Below are 19096 nucleotides of genomic sequence, written 5' to 3'. Positions count from 1 at the left end.
TTCTGGATGCCTTACCACTGCAACCTGTGACTTTAAAAGAAAACCTAGACTTTATCTAAAGGAAACAATACTGGCCTCAGCAAAAGACAAACTCTGATGAACTTGGCCACAAGAACAGAAAGAGCTCTTAATTTTCTTTTATTTATATATTTTTTTGAATTGTAAAGACTTACACTAAAAACTGCTGAGTCTTCAAGGGCTCCAATAGACAGCTCCTTGTTTGGAGTTTTAAGGACAGTAAAATATGACTCACAGATTGACTGAAAGCCTGGCTTTAGTTTACATCTGGTTTAGGTTTAGGAGTCTGCATGCTGCATAGCTGCAGCAATTAACCCTTTCAGTGATACCTGAACAAACAGCTAGAGTTGGTGGATGCACAGCTGTCAGTGAGTAGGCAAAATTAAAGATTTAATTTGGTTAAAACAATAGCTGTTTCTGTAAAGGTAAACTTGATGGATAGCTGTAGCATTGACCAAACTGACTAATGTTGCTATATTATTTTGTTAATAATTACCTTGAGAGATTTGGCATTTTGTCATAAAAGACTGAAGGCATCTTTTCATCAGGATATGCATCTATAGATTGTATAAGGAAAGATCCATTCCTTTATTCTGAAAAATCTTCATTCCCATTTATATCAAAACTATTGATAGAGAATAACAGAAACACAAACACTTCAAGATGTCTTAAGACAGAAAGTTTTTGATCCAAACTCTTCCAGAATACAATTTTTTCTCCATTTCATTTCTCTGTTCTCCAGCTCCCTGTCATCTCTTGAAACAACTTGGAATACCAGTGTATAAGCACATTTTTTTTAGAAAAAATAGGTTTTTGAAAAACCGGACTTAATTTCATCAAACTTTATCTGTTTAAAATATAGATCACCAGACTAGACTCAAGACCTTTTCCTTAGCACTCAGTTTTAGGAGAGCAATCCCTTCCTTTTCTGTTATCTGTAGTGGGTCCCGAAATGGCTTTAGGTTGCCTAACTTTGTTAATTGAGGCTGAAATTAATATTGCTTCTTTTCTTGATCACGAAGTGGCACTGAAATGTTGCCAAAGTCTTAGCCCCATAATCAGAACTGTGATGGAAACAGAACGTCTTGTGAATATGAAAAGATATGAGGTATGTGTGAGAGGGGATGACGTGCAAATAGAATGGTGCACTTTTTGCATTTTTGCCTCCTAATGTTAATATTACCTATGAAAGAATTAACAGTGGATGTAAACTTATTTTGCAAAGCAATCCATGTGCCCCAGACATAGAGTTGGCCACAAAGTGAAAAAATTACATCTCAAACTACAGCTTGGCTGCACTCTGAGGGTTGGGGCCTCTTCCTAGGTGCGGGGGTGACCATTGCTGAGGCAAGAGGAATGATTTGTCACAAGCTAAATAGAGATCACTGTGTGGGAAAGAAACAGCAAGGGGTCAAAGCATAGCACGCCTACCACTACTCCAGCTCTCTCAGTGCAGCATTGATACCACCCCAAATACAACTTTTAAAAGTCTTTTCTGTTGCACAATATGGCACTTGCAATGCTCTGAGTCACACAGCAGGTATTAAACTCAAGCGCACATACCAGCTATACAACCAGCACATCCAAGCTGAATAGCTAATTCTAGGCGACCGTAAGAAGCACAGAAAAAATAAGGAATGTGTATTTTTTTCAAGTTACTGTGGGACTTTTCCTGGCACATATTTTTTTAAAATACAAAGTGCTCAGCAAATGCTTAACACTTTATAAACGTTCTCTGTCAGATTTATTCCAAATCAGAGATGTACTGGGCCACACAGCCTAGCTTCTTATCAGTGGAGACTTTTCAATGACTTGCGAACACTCACAGTAGGAAAAAAAAAAAGCACACCACCACAAAAATAATATATAATTATCATAATTATTACTTGTAATCAGTTTTCAAAGATATTGAATATGACAATATTATGACATGTAAACAAGTACTGACTTCAACTCAATTTTATAACAGTCTTCATTATACAGTATTATTCATCTTTTCAAAATTCTGCTAGTCAGATTTATTTTCTGCCTGACATTGTTTCTAATTCCCTTTTAGCTGACCCTGAGCAAAAGTTTTGCAATAAGTGACAACTGATGAATTAGTTTTTGATTTGCAAGAATAAACTTACAATTATAAGGCTAAAATGTTACCGTGTAGCCAAAGAAAGTTTCCAAATGGTTTTAACTTGCTCTAAGTGTTTCATAAATACCGTAACTCTCACTGCCATTTTAGTGTTATAGTTTTTCCTAAATGGAATACGTCTTGAAAAAGTTCATGGGCCAAAAATCTAACATTTTCCTAAACTACAATAGTGCCAACGGTGTCAGAGCAGAGAGGATTAAAACATTAACTAAAGCAATACATGTTTTCCACATATTTCTGCCCCAGCTCTGGCATTCTGAAGTGCCTAGAAAAATATACTACTAATAATAAATACACAACACAGGTCCTAATCAGTGAGAGTCACACACTGCTCTTGTGACCCTGGATGCCCAATTTTCTTTACATGGTGAGTTGATTTAAGTCATGTGGCAAGTGCTAAAGTTTCTTCTGTGGAATGACATAGGAACAGAAGTCATTGCTTGGCATGACTGCATCAAGGAACGTTGCTGACAGCCAAGAGAGATCAAAAGCAGATCAAGTTGCTTAACAAACTATATGTCACTGAAGTCAAAAAGGCTAAAGTGAGAATCCTGGAGAGCTGTGAAATCTGGGAGCAACAGATGGAGCCAAACTTGCTTGGTTTGTTAGTAAAGAGATCTACCTGTTGTTTGGTCTTCTATCTATAAAAACTTTATCTCTGGGATCTATATTTTTTTAAAAAACAAAACAAAAACCCTGCAGAATTTGGAAGGTTGATATTACACGGTTAGTGTAGCTTCTACTATATTTTAGAGGACTTTTTTTTTTTTTTCTAATTAAAAAAAAATTATAAATTTCTGTCTTATTAATCTTGGAACAGGCACACAGCATGCTTTCTGAAGGTCTTTTGGACTTACACTTTTAATCTGAAATCTTAAAAGAGACTTTCTTTTCTAACATGTACAAACTACAAGGCATACAGTTCATGAAAACAGGCAAAACCCTCCGCAATCAAAAAGGAAGAAAGCATACAAGTTTGAATATCATGAGTGTGTTTTCTTTTTAAGCAATCAGCATAACTACTCCTTTAATACAGATATAAGCCCAAGCTCAGAACTGTGAAAGAGCATGACAATGACATTATTTTACAGAACCAGAAAAATTATTTATATCTGCACATTCCTCTGTGTGGTACATAAATACTGATGCATTTAGATGGAAAAATACAGCATTACTAGAATGAGCTGCTATTCTTATGGTTAATTTTTTTTTTTTTTCATTTAACTTTACTTTGTGGGTTTGTGTTGTTTTCTATGTGGCCCCATAATTTTGTGAAAAGATCCTTCTGGGTTGAAATTTACTTTTGAATAACAATCATGGGAATTTTTTAAAGTCAGAAATAAAGGATCTGCAAAAGCTTTTGCTCCTGGGTGAACCAATACACCCTTCCTTCATTGTGCTAAGTGTGATCTCCCTGTGCTTTGTTTGCAGGGGATTTGAAACTAACCTGGGCAGAATATCCTTAAACTGGTGATGCTGCCTGCATCGATGTTTTGTGCAATTTCCAGATTTTCAGTGATAAAAGAACAAAGTGAACACACACACCTTCTATAAACGGTGAAATCATCTCATGAAATCTTCCACCTAATTACTGATGAAAACAGATCCAAGGTTACAGTCTGCACCTCAGTATAAAACTGGAATGCATTCATAGGCATCTACTTCTATGGCTTTAAAGTCAGTATTTCCCCAGGAATACTCAATACTCATTTACTCTCACTGACTTCAAAAGGAAAGGATCATATTTAAGGTTTTGTCAGAATTTGCCCAGCATCTTACAGTCTTCTTACATCTCAGTCATGTAATGACGCATTTGCTAGCTCTAGTAACTCATAAGGTTCCAGATGCGCATTAGCAAATCTGGTAGCATACTTTAAAAAAAATGCAGAGGAAAACTACTTTGGAGCAACTTTATCCATTCAGCTAAAACTTGTATTTCATTTTTAAAAAGACTGTCATTAAACTTGCTTATCTGTCTCACCAAAGGCACTACAACAATTAAGCTATTGGAATAGCCAGAAATTTTAGTGAATGCTCTTGCAGTCATAATTTTTTTTTAGCACAAAATATTTTCAGAGTTACACTTGTCTTTGGAAAAAAGAGATAACAAAGCATTTTGCATCACTCAGGGCTGATAAGGAGTCATGAATAAGATTGCAGACTGGTATTGAAACTGTCACTTCATGTCTAGGAGAGGATGCAGAAGGGGGTCGATGCTGTCCCCAAAAGAGTTTATACCAAAGGGAATAGGGAAAGAGTGCTGGTGTCTGCAGTTATTCATCAGTTTCATTAACTACAGAATCGACTGACAACAGAGACTCCAGCCTAAGGGTGGAACTGGAAGCACAGAAAGAATTCAACTGCAGTCGGATGGCAGAGTGAATTTTTACTTACTGAATAATTACAGAGTGTAATTTCCATTTTTACAGATCCCCTGCTTTGATCACTGCACAGCGTGGATTTATTCCATAAGAGATTTATATGCCTGTGTGCAAATTTCAATCTTGATCTAAAAATATTTAACTTTTCTTCTATATTTTTGGTGAACCTGCAAAGAATAACATCTGCCCCCAAGGATTTTCATGAAAATGCCCTGAATTCAAGTACCTTTTTTCAGCCAGACCTAAGCATCTTTCTTCTCTACGTGCAAGTTTGAGATCATCCCTCAGATTATTTGACAGTTGCAAGAAGAATAGAGATAAGTTTTCATGGCTGAACTGTGGGATTTTTGCCCTCCTAGATTGTTCAGGGCAGCAAACTGGATGGTGCTGAAGTTCACTCCTCAGTATCACACTAAGTGACATTGATACAACTTCAAAGATTACCTCTGAATGTTTAAATAAATTTTAAAACACTCAGACTGAAAGGTTGATGGGGCAAGAAGGTAAGGTCAGATATCATTTGGTAACCATGTTATGTTTTTGTTTTGATAGAGAACCTTCCATCCTAGGTTGTTCAAGGACTAATTGTTTACCAAATCATCCTTGGTCTCTAGACACACAGCGTTCGAATCAGCAAGGCAAGAGAAATATAAAGATCACATCACTCCTTGATTTGAATCCTTCACTCCAAGATTTAGCATAATGATACATAAATGGCCTATCTAGCAGAGACTTAGCAAAAATATTGAAGATCATGGATATTAGCTGTCATTCGTCCAAACTACTCTTGCTTAACTTAAAATTAGTGCTTAGTTCCCAATGTTAGTAAGAAATGTATTAAAGTGCTTAGTTCCCAAAGTTGATAAGAAATGTATTATATGTGATACATGTTCCTTATTAAAGTCTGGCAAATACATCTTATATTAAACTTGCTGAGTTCATTTAAAGAACTCATTCCACAAGCAGGAGAAAGAAATTCTTCCTTTGTATATTAGTTTTTAGTAAAGTCAGGCTATTTCAACTTTCTTTATCACCATAATATGAATTAGCTGCTAGATAGCATTCGGGCCTGATTCTCAACATTTTTTTGTCATAGACATGGTCCAACACTTTGCAATTCTTTCTGTAGTGAAAGACTGTTGAAATTAGTTTGAAAAAAAATATTGTTTGGTTTTGAAAGAAAAGGTTTAACCTAACTGGTTTGATGTTATTTGTGTTAATAAGCTCTACCAGGTTATCTACAGAAAATTATGAACTATTGCTTAAATGGTCATAAAAAAGCAAATTAAGGAAACAAAACAGTAATTGAGGAGTCAAACCCACCCAATTATTTTTATACTATCATCAGACTTCTCAAAATTATACAAATAGTGATAGCAGGGACATGTTGATAACATATAGCTAGCTTTAATCTAGGTTCAGTACCTCGCAAATCTTTCTTCATTTTGCGGAGATCTTTCTGAAAGTCTTCAAACTTCATTTGTGAAGCCTGGAAGAGATCTTGTGGGTCTGGAAGAGGAAAGATGCATTGTTCTTTTCCAGCATCCTGACAAAACCAGAAATGAACAGTTAGTTACATAGTGCTCATTACTTCTTCATATACTAAAATATATAACTGAAAGCACAAAGAATATTTGTGCACATTTCCTCATCTTGGCCAGTCGAAGAGCAAATTTAGTGAGTTGATTTTTTTTAACTTGAATTTAAAAGAGCAAAATTAATTCTCACCTCATCAAAATTACGCAGATAGTATGAGACAATGTAAGACAGAAGACTTCTGCTGTTGTCCTGTATAGAGGAGAATAAAGTTTGCTGTTACTGAAAAACACAAATTCAAAAATGATAATTCAAGTAAATGAAATATTCTGTGTAAAGCACAGAAAAATACTTTGCTGATTTGTTGCCTTCACTACAAAAAAACCCTCAATACAGTGAAATACAATTTATTAATTGAAGTAATAGATGTTATAACACTTGTGTAAAACCACTCCTGATTCTGGAAATTTACATGACTGTAAACTGAACCCTTCCATTTTGAAATTTCCAAAGAATGAAAATAGAATTCCTTTCTGGGTTGATGCATCAACATGTATCGCAACATTCATATTATTTTATTAATCTATAACTATAACCAAAGCAAATAAAGGAAGTTATTTTTCTAAATGACGTTTTGGCACTTTTGGGGGTCTTTGGGGGAACTCTCTCATTGCTTCCCCTCTGCTATTCTTTAACGATACTTCAGCAGAAAGTCCTTGATTTGAAGAGTATTTTTGAAAAAATGACATTTTCATATGTTTTCAGAAAACTATTTCTTAAGGACTTTTCTGATTCATCAATAGTAAATAAACTGCAGATGTATCTTGCAATTGCAAGGTTAATGGTCATAGTATTTCCAGCAAATTACATGCTGCAGACCTGAGTCACCAACCCAAATTTAGTGTACTTAAATGTTCTGCGGAGCCAAATTCTAAACTTGGTGGTGTATCTAGAGTCAACCAGAAGGTTCAGCTAAAGCAAGCTGCCCTAAACACATGGTACTAAGGCTTCATTCACATCACCACTCCCTTGGCTTACAAAGAAACCAGCAGGCCAGAATGAAGTTCCTCAACCCTGTTAAAGGCAAATGGCTGACATGGTCTCCAATCCAGGGCAAACATCATCCTGCTCACATTCCCTAACCCAGCAGCTAAAGCACGCATATTAACGAGTGAGGAAGGAGGGAAAAAAGCTCTTCCTTTTCTGATGCTTTCAGAACAGCAGATCTTGACAATGACTCAACTAGGTAGATGTAGAGGCCACTTTAAAGCCTTGAGAATTATTGCTATAGTCTTTCTCTTACCATTCTCTACATTCAGATGTGTCTTTTCATCATAGCCCTAGAGACTCAAAGATTATTGTTTCTTTGTAGACATAAGCAGATACTGAATACAACTCGAAGGTGAATAACCAAAGCCAAAAAAAGTGCTGGTAACACACAAGCTCCAGTTTAGCACTAAGCAAGAAATAAGACCACTTATTATTCTCTTTACTCAGATGACAATATCAGACAAATCTTAAATCAATAAGTACTTGCTGTGATTACTCTTTATGCTGGTGGTTCCATGCTCCAATGTTAAATGTATACTCTGAAATCATGATTTATATAAAAGGTTAATTTTGGGTTATCCCAAATGCCCAGGATGCCTATTCAGTCATTTTCAGGAGAGCCTTTTTTTTTTTTTTTTTTTTTTTCCTTTCACAAATATTTTGAATCAGCATTGAATCACAGTTAACTTTCCTTTTACAACTGTAAATACACTTTTGTAATACACCATTAAAGTGTAAGGATCGGAATATTGCTTCTGAATAGTTAAAACTATGAACTGCGACAAAAGTCAAATACATATCAGATTAGGATCTAAGACATAATTTAACATATCTTTGTTCGTACAGTAATGAAAAGAGATGGTTTGTCTTTGGATTTCTACAGAAATGCATCTAATCCTTGAAGTGTGAACAGCTAAATATATTAACAAACGAATTCCCTTTGACAAGTCTTAATTGGAAATGGAGACAAAGTAAATTTCTGAGAATTTAATAATTTCAGGCTTACAGGAAGTCTAGAATCAACTTACACTGCTCTTGACATCTTTCAGTTTTGGCAGGATATCTAGTCCAAACCCATCAGCCTGTCCTCGTGTCCTGTTTCCACCATTCATGTAATTTCCAAAGGCAAGAACCAAACCCAGGACCTGCATAACACCTGACCCATTTTTCAATGTCTACAAAACAGAAAGAGAAACAATTATCTGTTCATACTCTCCACAAAATTTACAGTTCATAGTATTACTGACAAGTAGATTTGTTGATACTGTGATTAGAAATACTATTTACATAAAAGCTCAAATATAGGGAATTAACAACCTTCTACTGCAACATGTAGAAGTACAATAATTTCAATATGTAATCTCTTGTGGATGAAGAATGTTATTTCCAAAATAGGTACTTAGAAAAAAAGCCTAATAGGAAATCTATGCAATATTACCAGAGGTGATCTGGTGAGAAAAAAAATAGGTATTCCTTAACTGATGATGATATTATGAATGGTATATTTAATTTAGGAGAGAATTCTGCAGGAAGTTCATAAAAAAACCCATATGGAACAATTAAAACAATTAATCAAATAAAACTGTTAAATGGTGAAACAATTACAGAAAATATTTCAATTAATACTGTTATGAAAATACTAATGAAACCTGCATTTTAAAACCATGTTGTTTTGTATGGGACTATGAAATTCCAGTAATCTTTTCTAGCTAGAGCCAACATTGCCATCTCTAACTAATTTTTAATCCCAGTGATATTATTTAGTTTCACACTTCCAAAATCGAAGCAGACGCAAGGTGGGCTGAACAGGCATTCATCTGGAAAGGAGGGATATGGTCACTATGAAGACGGAGGATTTTGCTTTAACAAGAGAGGAATGTCCACTGTTTTCCAGAGACTGATACACATTGATGGCCAAAACATTATATAGTTCAGTACCAAAAGCTAATCTTAAAGTTCGCTTTGATGTCGAAGTACAATCATAAAACATTCTATTCTGCTATCCTTCAGATTTAATGAGTACTTAAAGTAAACAAAGCAAAAACTTTTGAAATATGAGTACAGCTTTACAAGATTAAATATCAGAAATTTAGCTCTACCTTTCCACACAGCACAACCTACCTCACACAGTTTCTGTAACAATTCAAGTTTGCGACGGATTGAACAAATGCTTTCTGAAAACGTTGATTGGAACAGGATGCAAAATACACGTTCTGAAAAGTTGGGAATTAGTGAGAGTTCATAGAGGAACCTGTAGAAGTGATGAAAAATAATTATAGGAGTCACTGTCAGTAGGAACAGTGGTTTATTTTCTTTTATAACATCTCTAAATAGATTACTATAGGAGGAAAAAATTTCTGAAGTGAGCAAAACTTCTTTCACAAGTATGTTCTTACTGTTCTGGCTTATCCAAGGACTTGGCGTTTTCTTTTTCCTTGGATGTCTTGCTATGCTTTTCTATTTTTTCTAATTCATCTGACTGTGCTCTCTGGAATAAAGGAAACAAAATAATTAAAAAGGTTTAATTAAAAACCTAGTCAAAAAAAACACAGATAAAGATGCCCTTGTAACAAATCATGTTCTCAGATTTTCCTTTTCCTTCTAGCATCTGTATGGTAGAACTACTTAGTCCACAGATTGATTTTAAGTATAAATACATCTGATGGAAAACAGAACATCTTGCATATAATATTGATACTAGTAGTGTACAAAGGATTTATTCGTTCAACTGAGACAATAATCTTCATTGCCAATCCCTTTTCTTTGGCTGTTTATAAGGTCTTTGGATCAAAAAAAACTCTCTTCTTCAGTTGTATTTCTCTTTCCAAATCTGTTGGGTTGCATTTGAATGCAATCTGATCTTTAAATATATGCTTAAATAATATCTTATTTTAAACTAAATGAAAATAAGTTCTTATTGTTTACTGCAATTTAAATTTTAATTGGCATTTGGAAAACACTATGGAACAACAAAAATAACTGATTTATAGTGGAACTATCATACATATCATAATACATGAGAACTACTGCATGCTACTTTGAAGTAAAATGATTTTCATTTTTATCTTAATAAGCCAAAACAATTACATGTAAATTGCCTAGTTTCTTGGAGAACCCTGTGGCACATTGTGCGGTCTTTTCTTCAATATTCCAATCAAAAGAAACAGCCTCACTTCTTTGAGCTCCATGCTACAATGAAATTATTTTTTCCTACTGCAGTACTGGAAAATTGAACCGCATGGAAAGGAATAAAATGGAATGGAAATTTCTCCTTCTGACCCTTCTTTTGACATTCATGGTGGTTTCAAATTAGATTCAAAACATGAATCTGTGCAGGAGTGAAAAAAGAAGTAAATATATCTACCTTTATTCCTTTAAGAAAACATCACAGTCATTTTTATTATTTTTTTAGCTTACTCCATCACAGAACTTGAAGACAATAGTGGAAAATTATATTTTAAGTACTTAAATAATGGCAAAGCAAAAGATACGCTGCATCTGCATTCTTTCTTGCATGTGTTTGCATGATCAGCAGAAGAGGCATGAAACTATCTCAAATCATACTGACTCCACCAGCAATCTGAAATCAGAAAGTCAGGTTTGGACAGCTCTTCTGAGGTTGCTTAACATCTTTCCATGTGAAACAGAAAGATGAAGAGATTGAAGAGTTACTCAGAGCAAAAGCACTTCAGAGTTTCTCTGATTACTTCAAGAAGCCTGGAAATGACTGCAAGGCCATCTGTCTAGAATACTACATGTGCTAGTATTTAGCCAACACCTCTGTGGATGTTCTTCAAAGCCCATCTTCTCTAAAGTAGCCTGATCTTACCTATGAAATACTCCAACAGATAGGAAATATTGCAGACAACTTCATTTCCCCTCCCCCAGCAATAAACTTTGTTCTTGGCTAAGGAATTATAATGGTGGTAGCACCTGTATCACAGATTAATAGAATATTTGAGGTTTGAAGGGACCTCTGGAGATCGTCTAACCAAACCCTCTGGCACAAAGCAGAGGCAGCAACAGCAGGTTGCTCAGTATCAAGTCCAGCCAGGTTTTGAATATGTCTAAGGATGGAGACCTCATGACCTCTCTAGGCAGCCTGTTCTACTGTTGGACATCCTTGCAATGAAAAATGGTGTTTCTAGTATTAAATGGAATTTCCAGTATATCACTTTCAGGAGGCCCTCTACCTCTTGTCTTGATGCTGGGCATCATTGAGTCTACCTGTGTGTTCTTTACTCCCCCTCCCCAATCAAGTATTTCTACATGCTGATAAGAGTACCCTGAGCTTTCTCTTCTCCAGGCTGAACAATCCCAGTTCTCTCAGCCTGTCCTTATATGATATATTCTCCAGGCCTTTAATCATTGTCGTGGCCCTTTGCTAGATTGCTCCAATACATTCATGTTTCTTGCACTGGGGAGGCCAGAATTGGACACAGCACCCTGGATGTGGTCTCACCGATGCTGAGAAGAGGAGACTAATCACTCCCCTTGACTTTCATGGTCCTTCCTTGATCTATGAACACTGTATTGTGTCTTTCTCAGATAACAAGGGGTAGGCTGACACTAATTTACCAGGTTTTAATTTTAGCATAATGGCAGTGGCCCATCCATAACACCTAGTTTCCTAAATTCCCTACCCCAGTATCACTTCTGTATAAGGAAAAAAAAGAAACAAAACCAAAACACCTTGGGAATTCATCCTACTTTTCTACATTTCTGTCAAGGCAGGCATAGGGCATACACAAGAAATTATAACAACACATCTTGTTTGTATAGTTCTGTTCTAAGAGGGAGGAAATTTTCAAGCTACTAATATAAAAAAATGTATCAATTTTTAATCTTAGAAGATTAATCAGGACACAGAGTGAGGACTAGGAAAGATGCAACTAACTGCAGAGGTTTCCACTTAAGTATTGCAGATGCTGTTAAGAAGGACTTGCTTTTGAGTTTGTGTTAGGGAGCAGGTGTAGACGGAACATTTCTTCACTTCATCTAGAACGTGCTTACCCAATAAAAAGTTAAGAGAAAAAGAAAGCTTCCATTTCTTTTCAAATCAGTAAAAACTCTCTTGGCAACATTTGAAATCTTCAGATTCTAGAAATCAGAAGGATGCCAAGAGAGCTGGCATTGTCCCACTAGTCACGTTGTCAGACCCATGGTGGTCTAGTTATGCAAATGATGTGACTTTGTAGGAAGATCTATTTAATTTATTCAACCTACACTTAAAAAAAAATATGTATTCAATTTCAACTTGGTAATTGAGAATGAGTTTTCTGTAAAAGTAAACAAGGTTTTGTACTAAAAGGATTTGAATTAAGTTATATTGTTTCTGGCCAATCTATAAGGTATATTATCTACTATTAAACTGACAGGAGACCACTAAAAATTTTTTCATAGTAAAGAGAAGAAAATATTTTAGCAAGGAGAGGAAAAGCTAAATGGTTATGTGCAAATTCTTTAGAATACATAGCGAGAGCACTCTCTCTTCTGGCCTTGTGCACACAGTGAAGTATTAGAGGGCTTATCACAGCACTGTATTATATACGCCCATATTCAAGCTGTTAATGTTTCTCCACCAAATCCCACAGGCAAAATGTTAGGCAGACTCCCTATTCCTTATTTAAGCCATTATTCTCAGATTGTGTATGCAAAGAAATAACAACTGGCAAAGATACAAAGGCTAAGCACGATCCACTCATGGGTGGGCCTGAGCAAAACTCAGGAAATATGGTTCACTCTTCACCCAAATTAAGAGGTCCAAGTATGTGGTGCAAGTTCAGAATCAAACCCAAGTTTCAAGCAACTAGTTTTGGCTCTGGTATCCAGAATTCTGATTTATGTGTATTTTAAATTACAATACACAAGGAATAAGGCTGGCACGCTTTCTGCACAGGTATTATTTTTAAAATATTTCTCAGAATTGTTACTAGTTAACTTTACTGTTAAATATATATCTATTCGCTAACTTGCAGACAGATAATTAAAAAAATAATAATAAAAAAACCCACACAAACTTTTATATTGTCCTCAGCCTTTGTGTCAAGGGAGAACACATTCAATAGATAATTCTCAGAAAAGTCATTAATCTGATGGCATTAGTACCTCTTTGAATGTCACTGACATTTATTTCCTTGAATTTTAGCTATTATATAGAATCCTAAATGGAACAAAATAGCATAACATACCAGAATTTTATATTAACTATATCTAAAAATCAAACAGCATTAATCGGATAGAAATTACTGCAAAAAAATATACTGCTTTACTTTAACTCTTTCCTACTTTTGTCAGAGTATAAACTTACTCTATATTTTGTCTTATCAAAGTTCATAAGATCTATTTTTTCCATTTCACAACATAAATCTTAGATTTCCTGGTTAGTTTTTTTTCCCCTTGCAACAGAACCTTAGCTCTGAGTTTAGATCAGTTGAAATACGTGTACATTTTTCTAATTTTGATGTGGAATTATTTTTTTTTTGTCAATTTGATTTTCATCCTTCAAAAACATCAATTGACTTGTCTAAAGAATGTTGCCAAAAATAACTGCAACAACAAGGATATACAGAGATACACAGGTTAATAACAATTATCATAACCCTTTGAAGCTGGGTCATGTGTCAGAAGTCAGGTCCAATCTATAGTCTTTGCAGAAAACATATTAAGACATTGCATTGTAAATGCCTTTTTTAAAACAAAACAAAACAAACAACAACCAAACAAAAATACCCCCACGAGGAATAATTGAGGAGAATGTTTGTATTTCAGTGGCAGGGCAGAGGCATGCACTTCAGACTTCTGGGTGCCTTTCACTTGCAAATGGAATTTTGAGGTTTTTGAAAGCATTGACCCAAGTCTTCAAAAGATAGAGACAGGGTAGTCAATTTACCAGTAGTCAAATTAAGAAAGTATATACATTTCATTTTGTGATGTAACAAGATTTGAAAAGGGCAAATGCACAGATCAAAGATAATCCTTTGATACAATTTTTGACCCATTTTTTATATAGTTGTTTTCACAATATAGTAAAGACAGAAGCAGGAAAAGGCTTATCTTGTTTGTGATACTTTAGTTACAATCTCAGCTGCTAGGATGCTGTTTTCAAAGTAAACATTCACTTATTTGCAAATAAGTAACTTTCTCATCACAACCAATATGGCCTAACCACATACAGCAAATTGTCAACTCCACTGAATTTTATCTACCTTCTCCCTCTCTAATTACAGCTGCCACCTGAAGGCATTGCTATTAGAGTTTGTAAAAGCACAATTAAAGTAAGCATTCCACACCTAGTTTCATCTATTAAGACCCTCTTATTAAAATTGTCTAGATCTTAAAACATAGTTGATTATCAATACATATTTAAACAACATTTTATAAAGCAAACTACACAATCATGCATAAGAACTACGTGACCGCACTACACAAAGCTGCAGTAACAAAGTCCTCACTTGATGCAATACCTTTTAATACTGGTAAATTATCGAGGGCTTGGGTCTTTGATGGGGTGTGGGTTTCTTCGTTTATAAAAACTCACTAAGATGTATACAGTAACTTTGTGGTTTAACAAGACTTTAATTCCTCAGTAAACAGGAATTGAGCCCTCGGGACTGTGGCTTTTGAAATTAGGGTGTGTTTAGGTTTGGAGACTGCCCAAATTTCATTCACATTTAAGAAGGGAAAGCACCATGCCAGACATATGCAATCAGAAAAAGTGATTACATTCTGAGGGAAGATTGTAAACCAAATGCTACCATATGTTCCATACAGATCAAATAGAAAGGCCGAGAACTAGTGCAGTGGTATTTAAATATCCAGAAAAAAAAAAAAATCCCAATCCAATACATAAACAAACCCTAAGAAATAAATTTAATGGCTACAAAGTAGCCACATGAGGCAAAATTATCCCCAATTACAACACAGGATGAGGCTGAGAAATAAGGGAGGAGTCAAATGTGCCAGGCTTTCTGGTACCACCCACTGCTTACACTTTTTTATTGAACAATATTCATATAATTAGTCAAGCTGTCAAGGGAAGGAAATATTTTGACCAAAGACTGAAAGTAAAAACAGAAAGTAAAATTCAATTTTAAAAAATGCTTCTTTCAAGATACAGCTCTATCAAACAGAAGATCCAGAATTAAAATTCAGGCCCCCTTATGATACCATCCAAATAAACTGGGGTTTTTATTTTGTTGTTTGGTTGTTTGTTTGCTGGGAGGTTGTTGGTTTTCTTTCTGTCTTGTACCCAAGCAATTATAGTGATAGAATCGGGCTGATGTGTCTTCTATTCAAAGCAAAGAAATATATTGTAGTCATTCCAACTTTTTGAGTCTTGCCTAAGATTAACATATGATGTTTTCCTTAATCAGGACAATATTTCCTAGCGTTTCCTGTAATTAGTGAAGGTAATGACAAAAGGAATACAATGGCATTTGGTTACTTCAACAAACTGCAAGTTTACAGGTAATCTATTATACTGGAACTCTGAAGCATATTGGAGATGACATTAAAACAACATTTGAAAAATATCCTATTAGTACATTAGCCACATGGGAGGACTATTTTTTATAACCAAAATAAAAAAGTCTTATGCAATATAAAAGAGGGAAGGATGCAAAACTGATCATGAGGGCAATATCTATTCTGTACTTCTCACCACACAGTCTCTCAAAATCACTCATGTGTAATATATAAAATTAATTTTTTTACATGCTAAGGAATGTATGGAATGGGATATAGCTGTGCTGTGTAAATAAGCAGTTTTAAAATAATGTAAAATGAAAATAATACAGGCCAAACAAGAAAAGCTACGCTATAAGGGCAAGAAGTCTTTAAAGATTTGGGGGTAGTTAGAATAGGTTTCCCATTTGACCATTACCTTCCTAAGCAGTGTTGAGCAAGTTAATTCTTCAGGGATAAGGTATGAGTAGAATTGCTCCCTAGTTCTTGTCAGATTTCTGGTTTTAGTTTTGTTTAGCTTTTTGGATTTTCTATAAAGCAGATGAGAGTTCACTATTTCTCTCTTCAGACACCAAAGTGGATTATTTATGAGAAATTTCATACATCAACAAATAATTGCAATGTAGGCTGTAAAAAACTAGAGTCTAAAACCCAAAAATCTGAAAGGTGTAAAAGCAATTAATATATTTTCAAAACTTTATCAGGGAAATAAAATCCAATACAAAAGCATAGGTTGGCCTTCAATGCCATTCTGTGGCACACAGTTTTGTTTCATGTTTTCAGGTTCTTTGGAGGGTCAACAGAAAGTCTCTTTGCTCGTTCCAGAGGTGCCCAGCCAGACCTTCATGCATTCAGGCAACGTGCTCAGAGAAAGGGTAACACTCACTGGCTGCAGCTGAAGGCAGAAACATGCTTCTGAGATCTACTTTTTTTGAATTTTGCATGTGACTGGCTTTGTAAAGCTTTAGACTGTGCCTAAGTATATTCTGAACCCCTGATTTTGTATACCTAGTGGTCAAACGCTCTCTGATGATTAGTACCAGACATTTCTGAAGCCTCCGGCAGTTTATACTGCTTTTTATTACTTTGACTTAGAGTAATCTTTTTCCTTTGGAAGAGTTAAAATTAATTTGGAAGAAATCCCGAAATAATAATAATGAAAAGCTACAGTTCCACAAATGGAATGATAACTGTTTCTAAAACATATTTCTTTTTAATTTAACATCATTGTCATATTAATGAAATTGCAAAACAAAGCCAAAGACCTGGAGTGTGAGGTCTGGTATCTATTGATCAAAGACTGCCCCACCCAAGACAAAAAGAAAGGAGCAAAACCAATTTCTGTTTAGTAATTTAGAAGTTGATTGCGTAACATAAAAATATATGCACTATATAAAACACACAATGGCAGTTAATACATATTAAATGCTTAGTATTTTGGTTGCTTTGGGGAAAATAAAGTCACTTCAAAATAGGACATGTTCTACAAGCTTTCTGAACATTGCTGATGCAAAACAAAAATATCTTCACACGGGCCTCAGTATTCCTACATTATATGGACTTTCTCTGAGTACTCACATTCTCATATAGGGCTTGAAGGGTCTCTAGGTCAACCACAGTGTTGTCCAAGTTCACAACAGCTATAAAAAAAAGACAAAAGAATTAATTGTCAGGATGATAATCCAGCTGCAAAATAAAGACTGAGCCCAATACCCAGCAATCGTTTTTATGACCTACTGGTCATACAGCTTAAGGGGTTTAGCTTTATTAATGCCTTGAATAGTGCTGTTCCTAAGACTATGGGCTAGAAACCTGGTAGAGCCAGGTGTCAAGCGTTAAAGAATTCACCTCCCTCCCCCCAAACACACAAACAGGATCCCACGAGTATGGCCGTAGCCAGAGATCAGAGATAAGCTTTACATCAGACTTTCATGGTCCAACTGAAAGCATTATAAAAATTTGTAAATCTGCACCACGGCCACACACACACACTCACAACACAAAGCTCATTCCTGTCACTGGTTGGCTTCAGTGTTAAACTGATTAATCCATAAGTCAGCTAGTTAACTTCAAAACACCTGACAAGGGTCAAGTCTTCTATGCACTAAGCCGACACGTTTAGTACAGATACAAAATATGCCTTTCCTGTTCCCAACCAATTCTAGTGCCACACACATACTGTATTTTTTCAGCATCAAAAAGCCAGTTCAACAGCACAGAGACAGTGATGAGACAGTGATTTCCACCTACCTAACCTGGACAAAAAAAAAAAAAGTGGCACACTTTTAGGAACACAACCCTGACTCCCCTCTTCTATTAGGAACACCTCATGAGGCATAGGAAATATTTGTGAAAATTAGTGAAGAATTGTTCTCAGCTAATACAACAAATTATTTTAAAGATAATACTTTTCAGTCTTCCTCTTACATATTTTTTGCAAGTACACTGAGCATTCATTTAAAAGGCAGATAAATCCAACATTCCTCACCCAGTTTTCAAATCTTTACAGAAATGCAGAACGTTGCATTAGAACATATCTGATGGTAATGAATCATTTTTAATTGCACCATACTGGTCTGTACCCTATTTTGCACTTCATTGATTTGTACCCTTTTTTAAAACGGGCTCTGCATGTGCACTGGTACAATAGGTGGAATAATTCCCTAGGCAAGATTAATCTATAAAGTGCAACATTGATCAGTGATAGAAACCCAGCACTAGGTCACTTTATGTCCTATAAATCCATGTCCTTAACTGTCACAGAGACATCCTGTGTATACACCGAAAGACTACAGACAGTATAATTCAAGCCCATGGGTTTCCTATTGCTCTAAAGCATTTAGAGATACCACTCTGAGTCTGGGACTCATCATGTTTCCCCTTTCCATGCCTGAGACAGTTTCAGTTACAGTATAAGAAAATTATAAACAAAGAAGTGTTCATCTTGATTAAACTAAGCAGGCTACACCGTATCTCTAGGCACGGCACAAAGCTGACTTTTAGGACTGAAACAAAAAATAATTAGGATTTTTTTTTTAGTTTTTGGAAGTAATATTAAAAAATAGGGATTTTTTCCATTTTTCCCTTTACCAGAAATCAAGAGAATCTTAAAGATAATGGCAATATCAAAGTTAAAAATTTAGGAAGAAACATGTTTCTTGTTTTGTTTTGGGGGAAAGGGCACATGCAAAAAATCTGCTACTAATTATTTGGGATATTTTAAAACTCCTCCCCCTGCCCCAAGTATAATAATTGTTGCAACAGAGACTTAAAGATGCCCCCTCAACAAGGTACTGTAACATATGTTGTATTTAATAATCCCTGTTGCTCAATAGGACTATCTGCATGCTTAAAAACATGCCAGATCTGCCTTGTAGAACTGGAAACTCAAATTAACATGCAGATAGAAAGTGGATCTATATTGGTTTGGCAGTTTTACTTTAAGAAAACACGTATGTCAAAGCCTATATACAAACAGCTTTATTAAAACCAGGATATATTA

At 35.3% G+C, this 19096-nt stretch overlaps 1 protein-coding gene across 1 annotated transcript in view; it reads right to left on the bottom strand.

The window, feature by feature from the left end:
* The window catches only part of FMN2 (formin 2), a 165684-nt gene that overhangs the window by 52484 nt on the left and 94104 nt on the right, over positions 1-19096 (bottom strand). Inside the window, exons 9-14 of the mRNA XM_080389778.1 lie at positions 17173-17234; positions 9525-9616; positions 9250-9379; positions 8157-8303; positions 6271-6330; positions 5968-6088 (exon numbers count right to left, since the gene is read on the bottom strand). Of these exons, the coding sequence (XP_080245904.1) occupies positions 5968-6088; positions 6271-6330; positions 8157-8303; positions 9250-9379; positions 9525-9616; positions 17173-17234 (612 nt within the window). The remainder of the gene's footprint in view (positions 1-5967; positions 6089-6270; positions 6331-8156; positions 8304-9249; positions 9380-9524; positions 9617-17172; positions 17235-19096) is intronic.

The sequence above is a fragment of the Falco punctatus genome (assembly GCF_963210335.1).
Source record: "Falco punctatus genome assembly, chromosome: 5".
NCBI lineage: Eukaryota > Metazoa > Chordata > Aves > Falconiformes > Falconidae > Falco > Falco punctatus.
The sequence above is the reverse complement of the archived record's forward strand: the minus strand, read 5'-3'. Positions and strand labels throughout refer to the sequence as shown.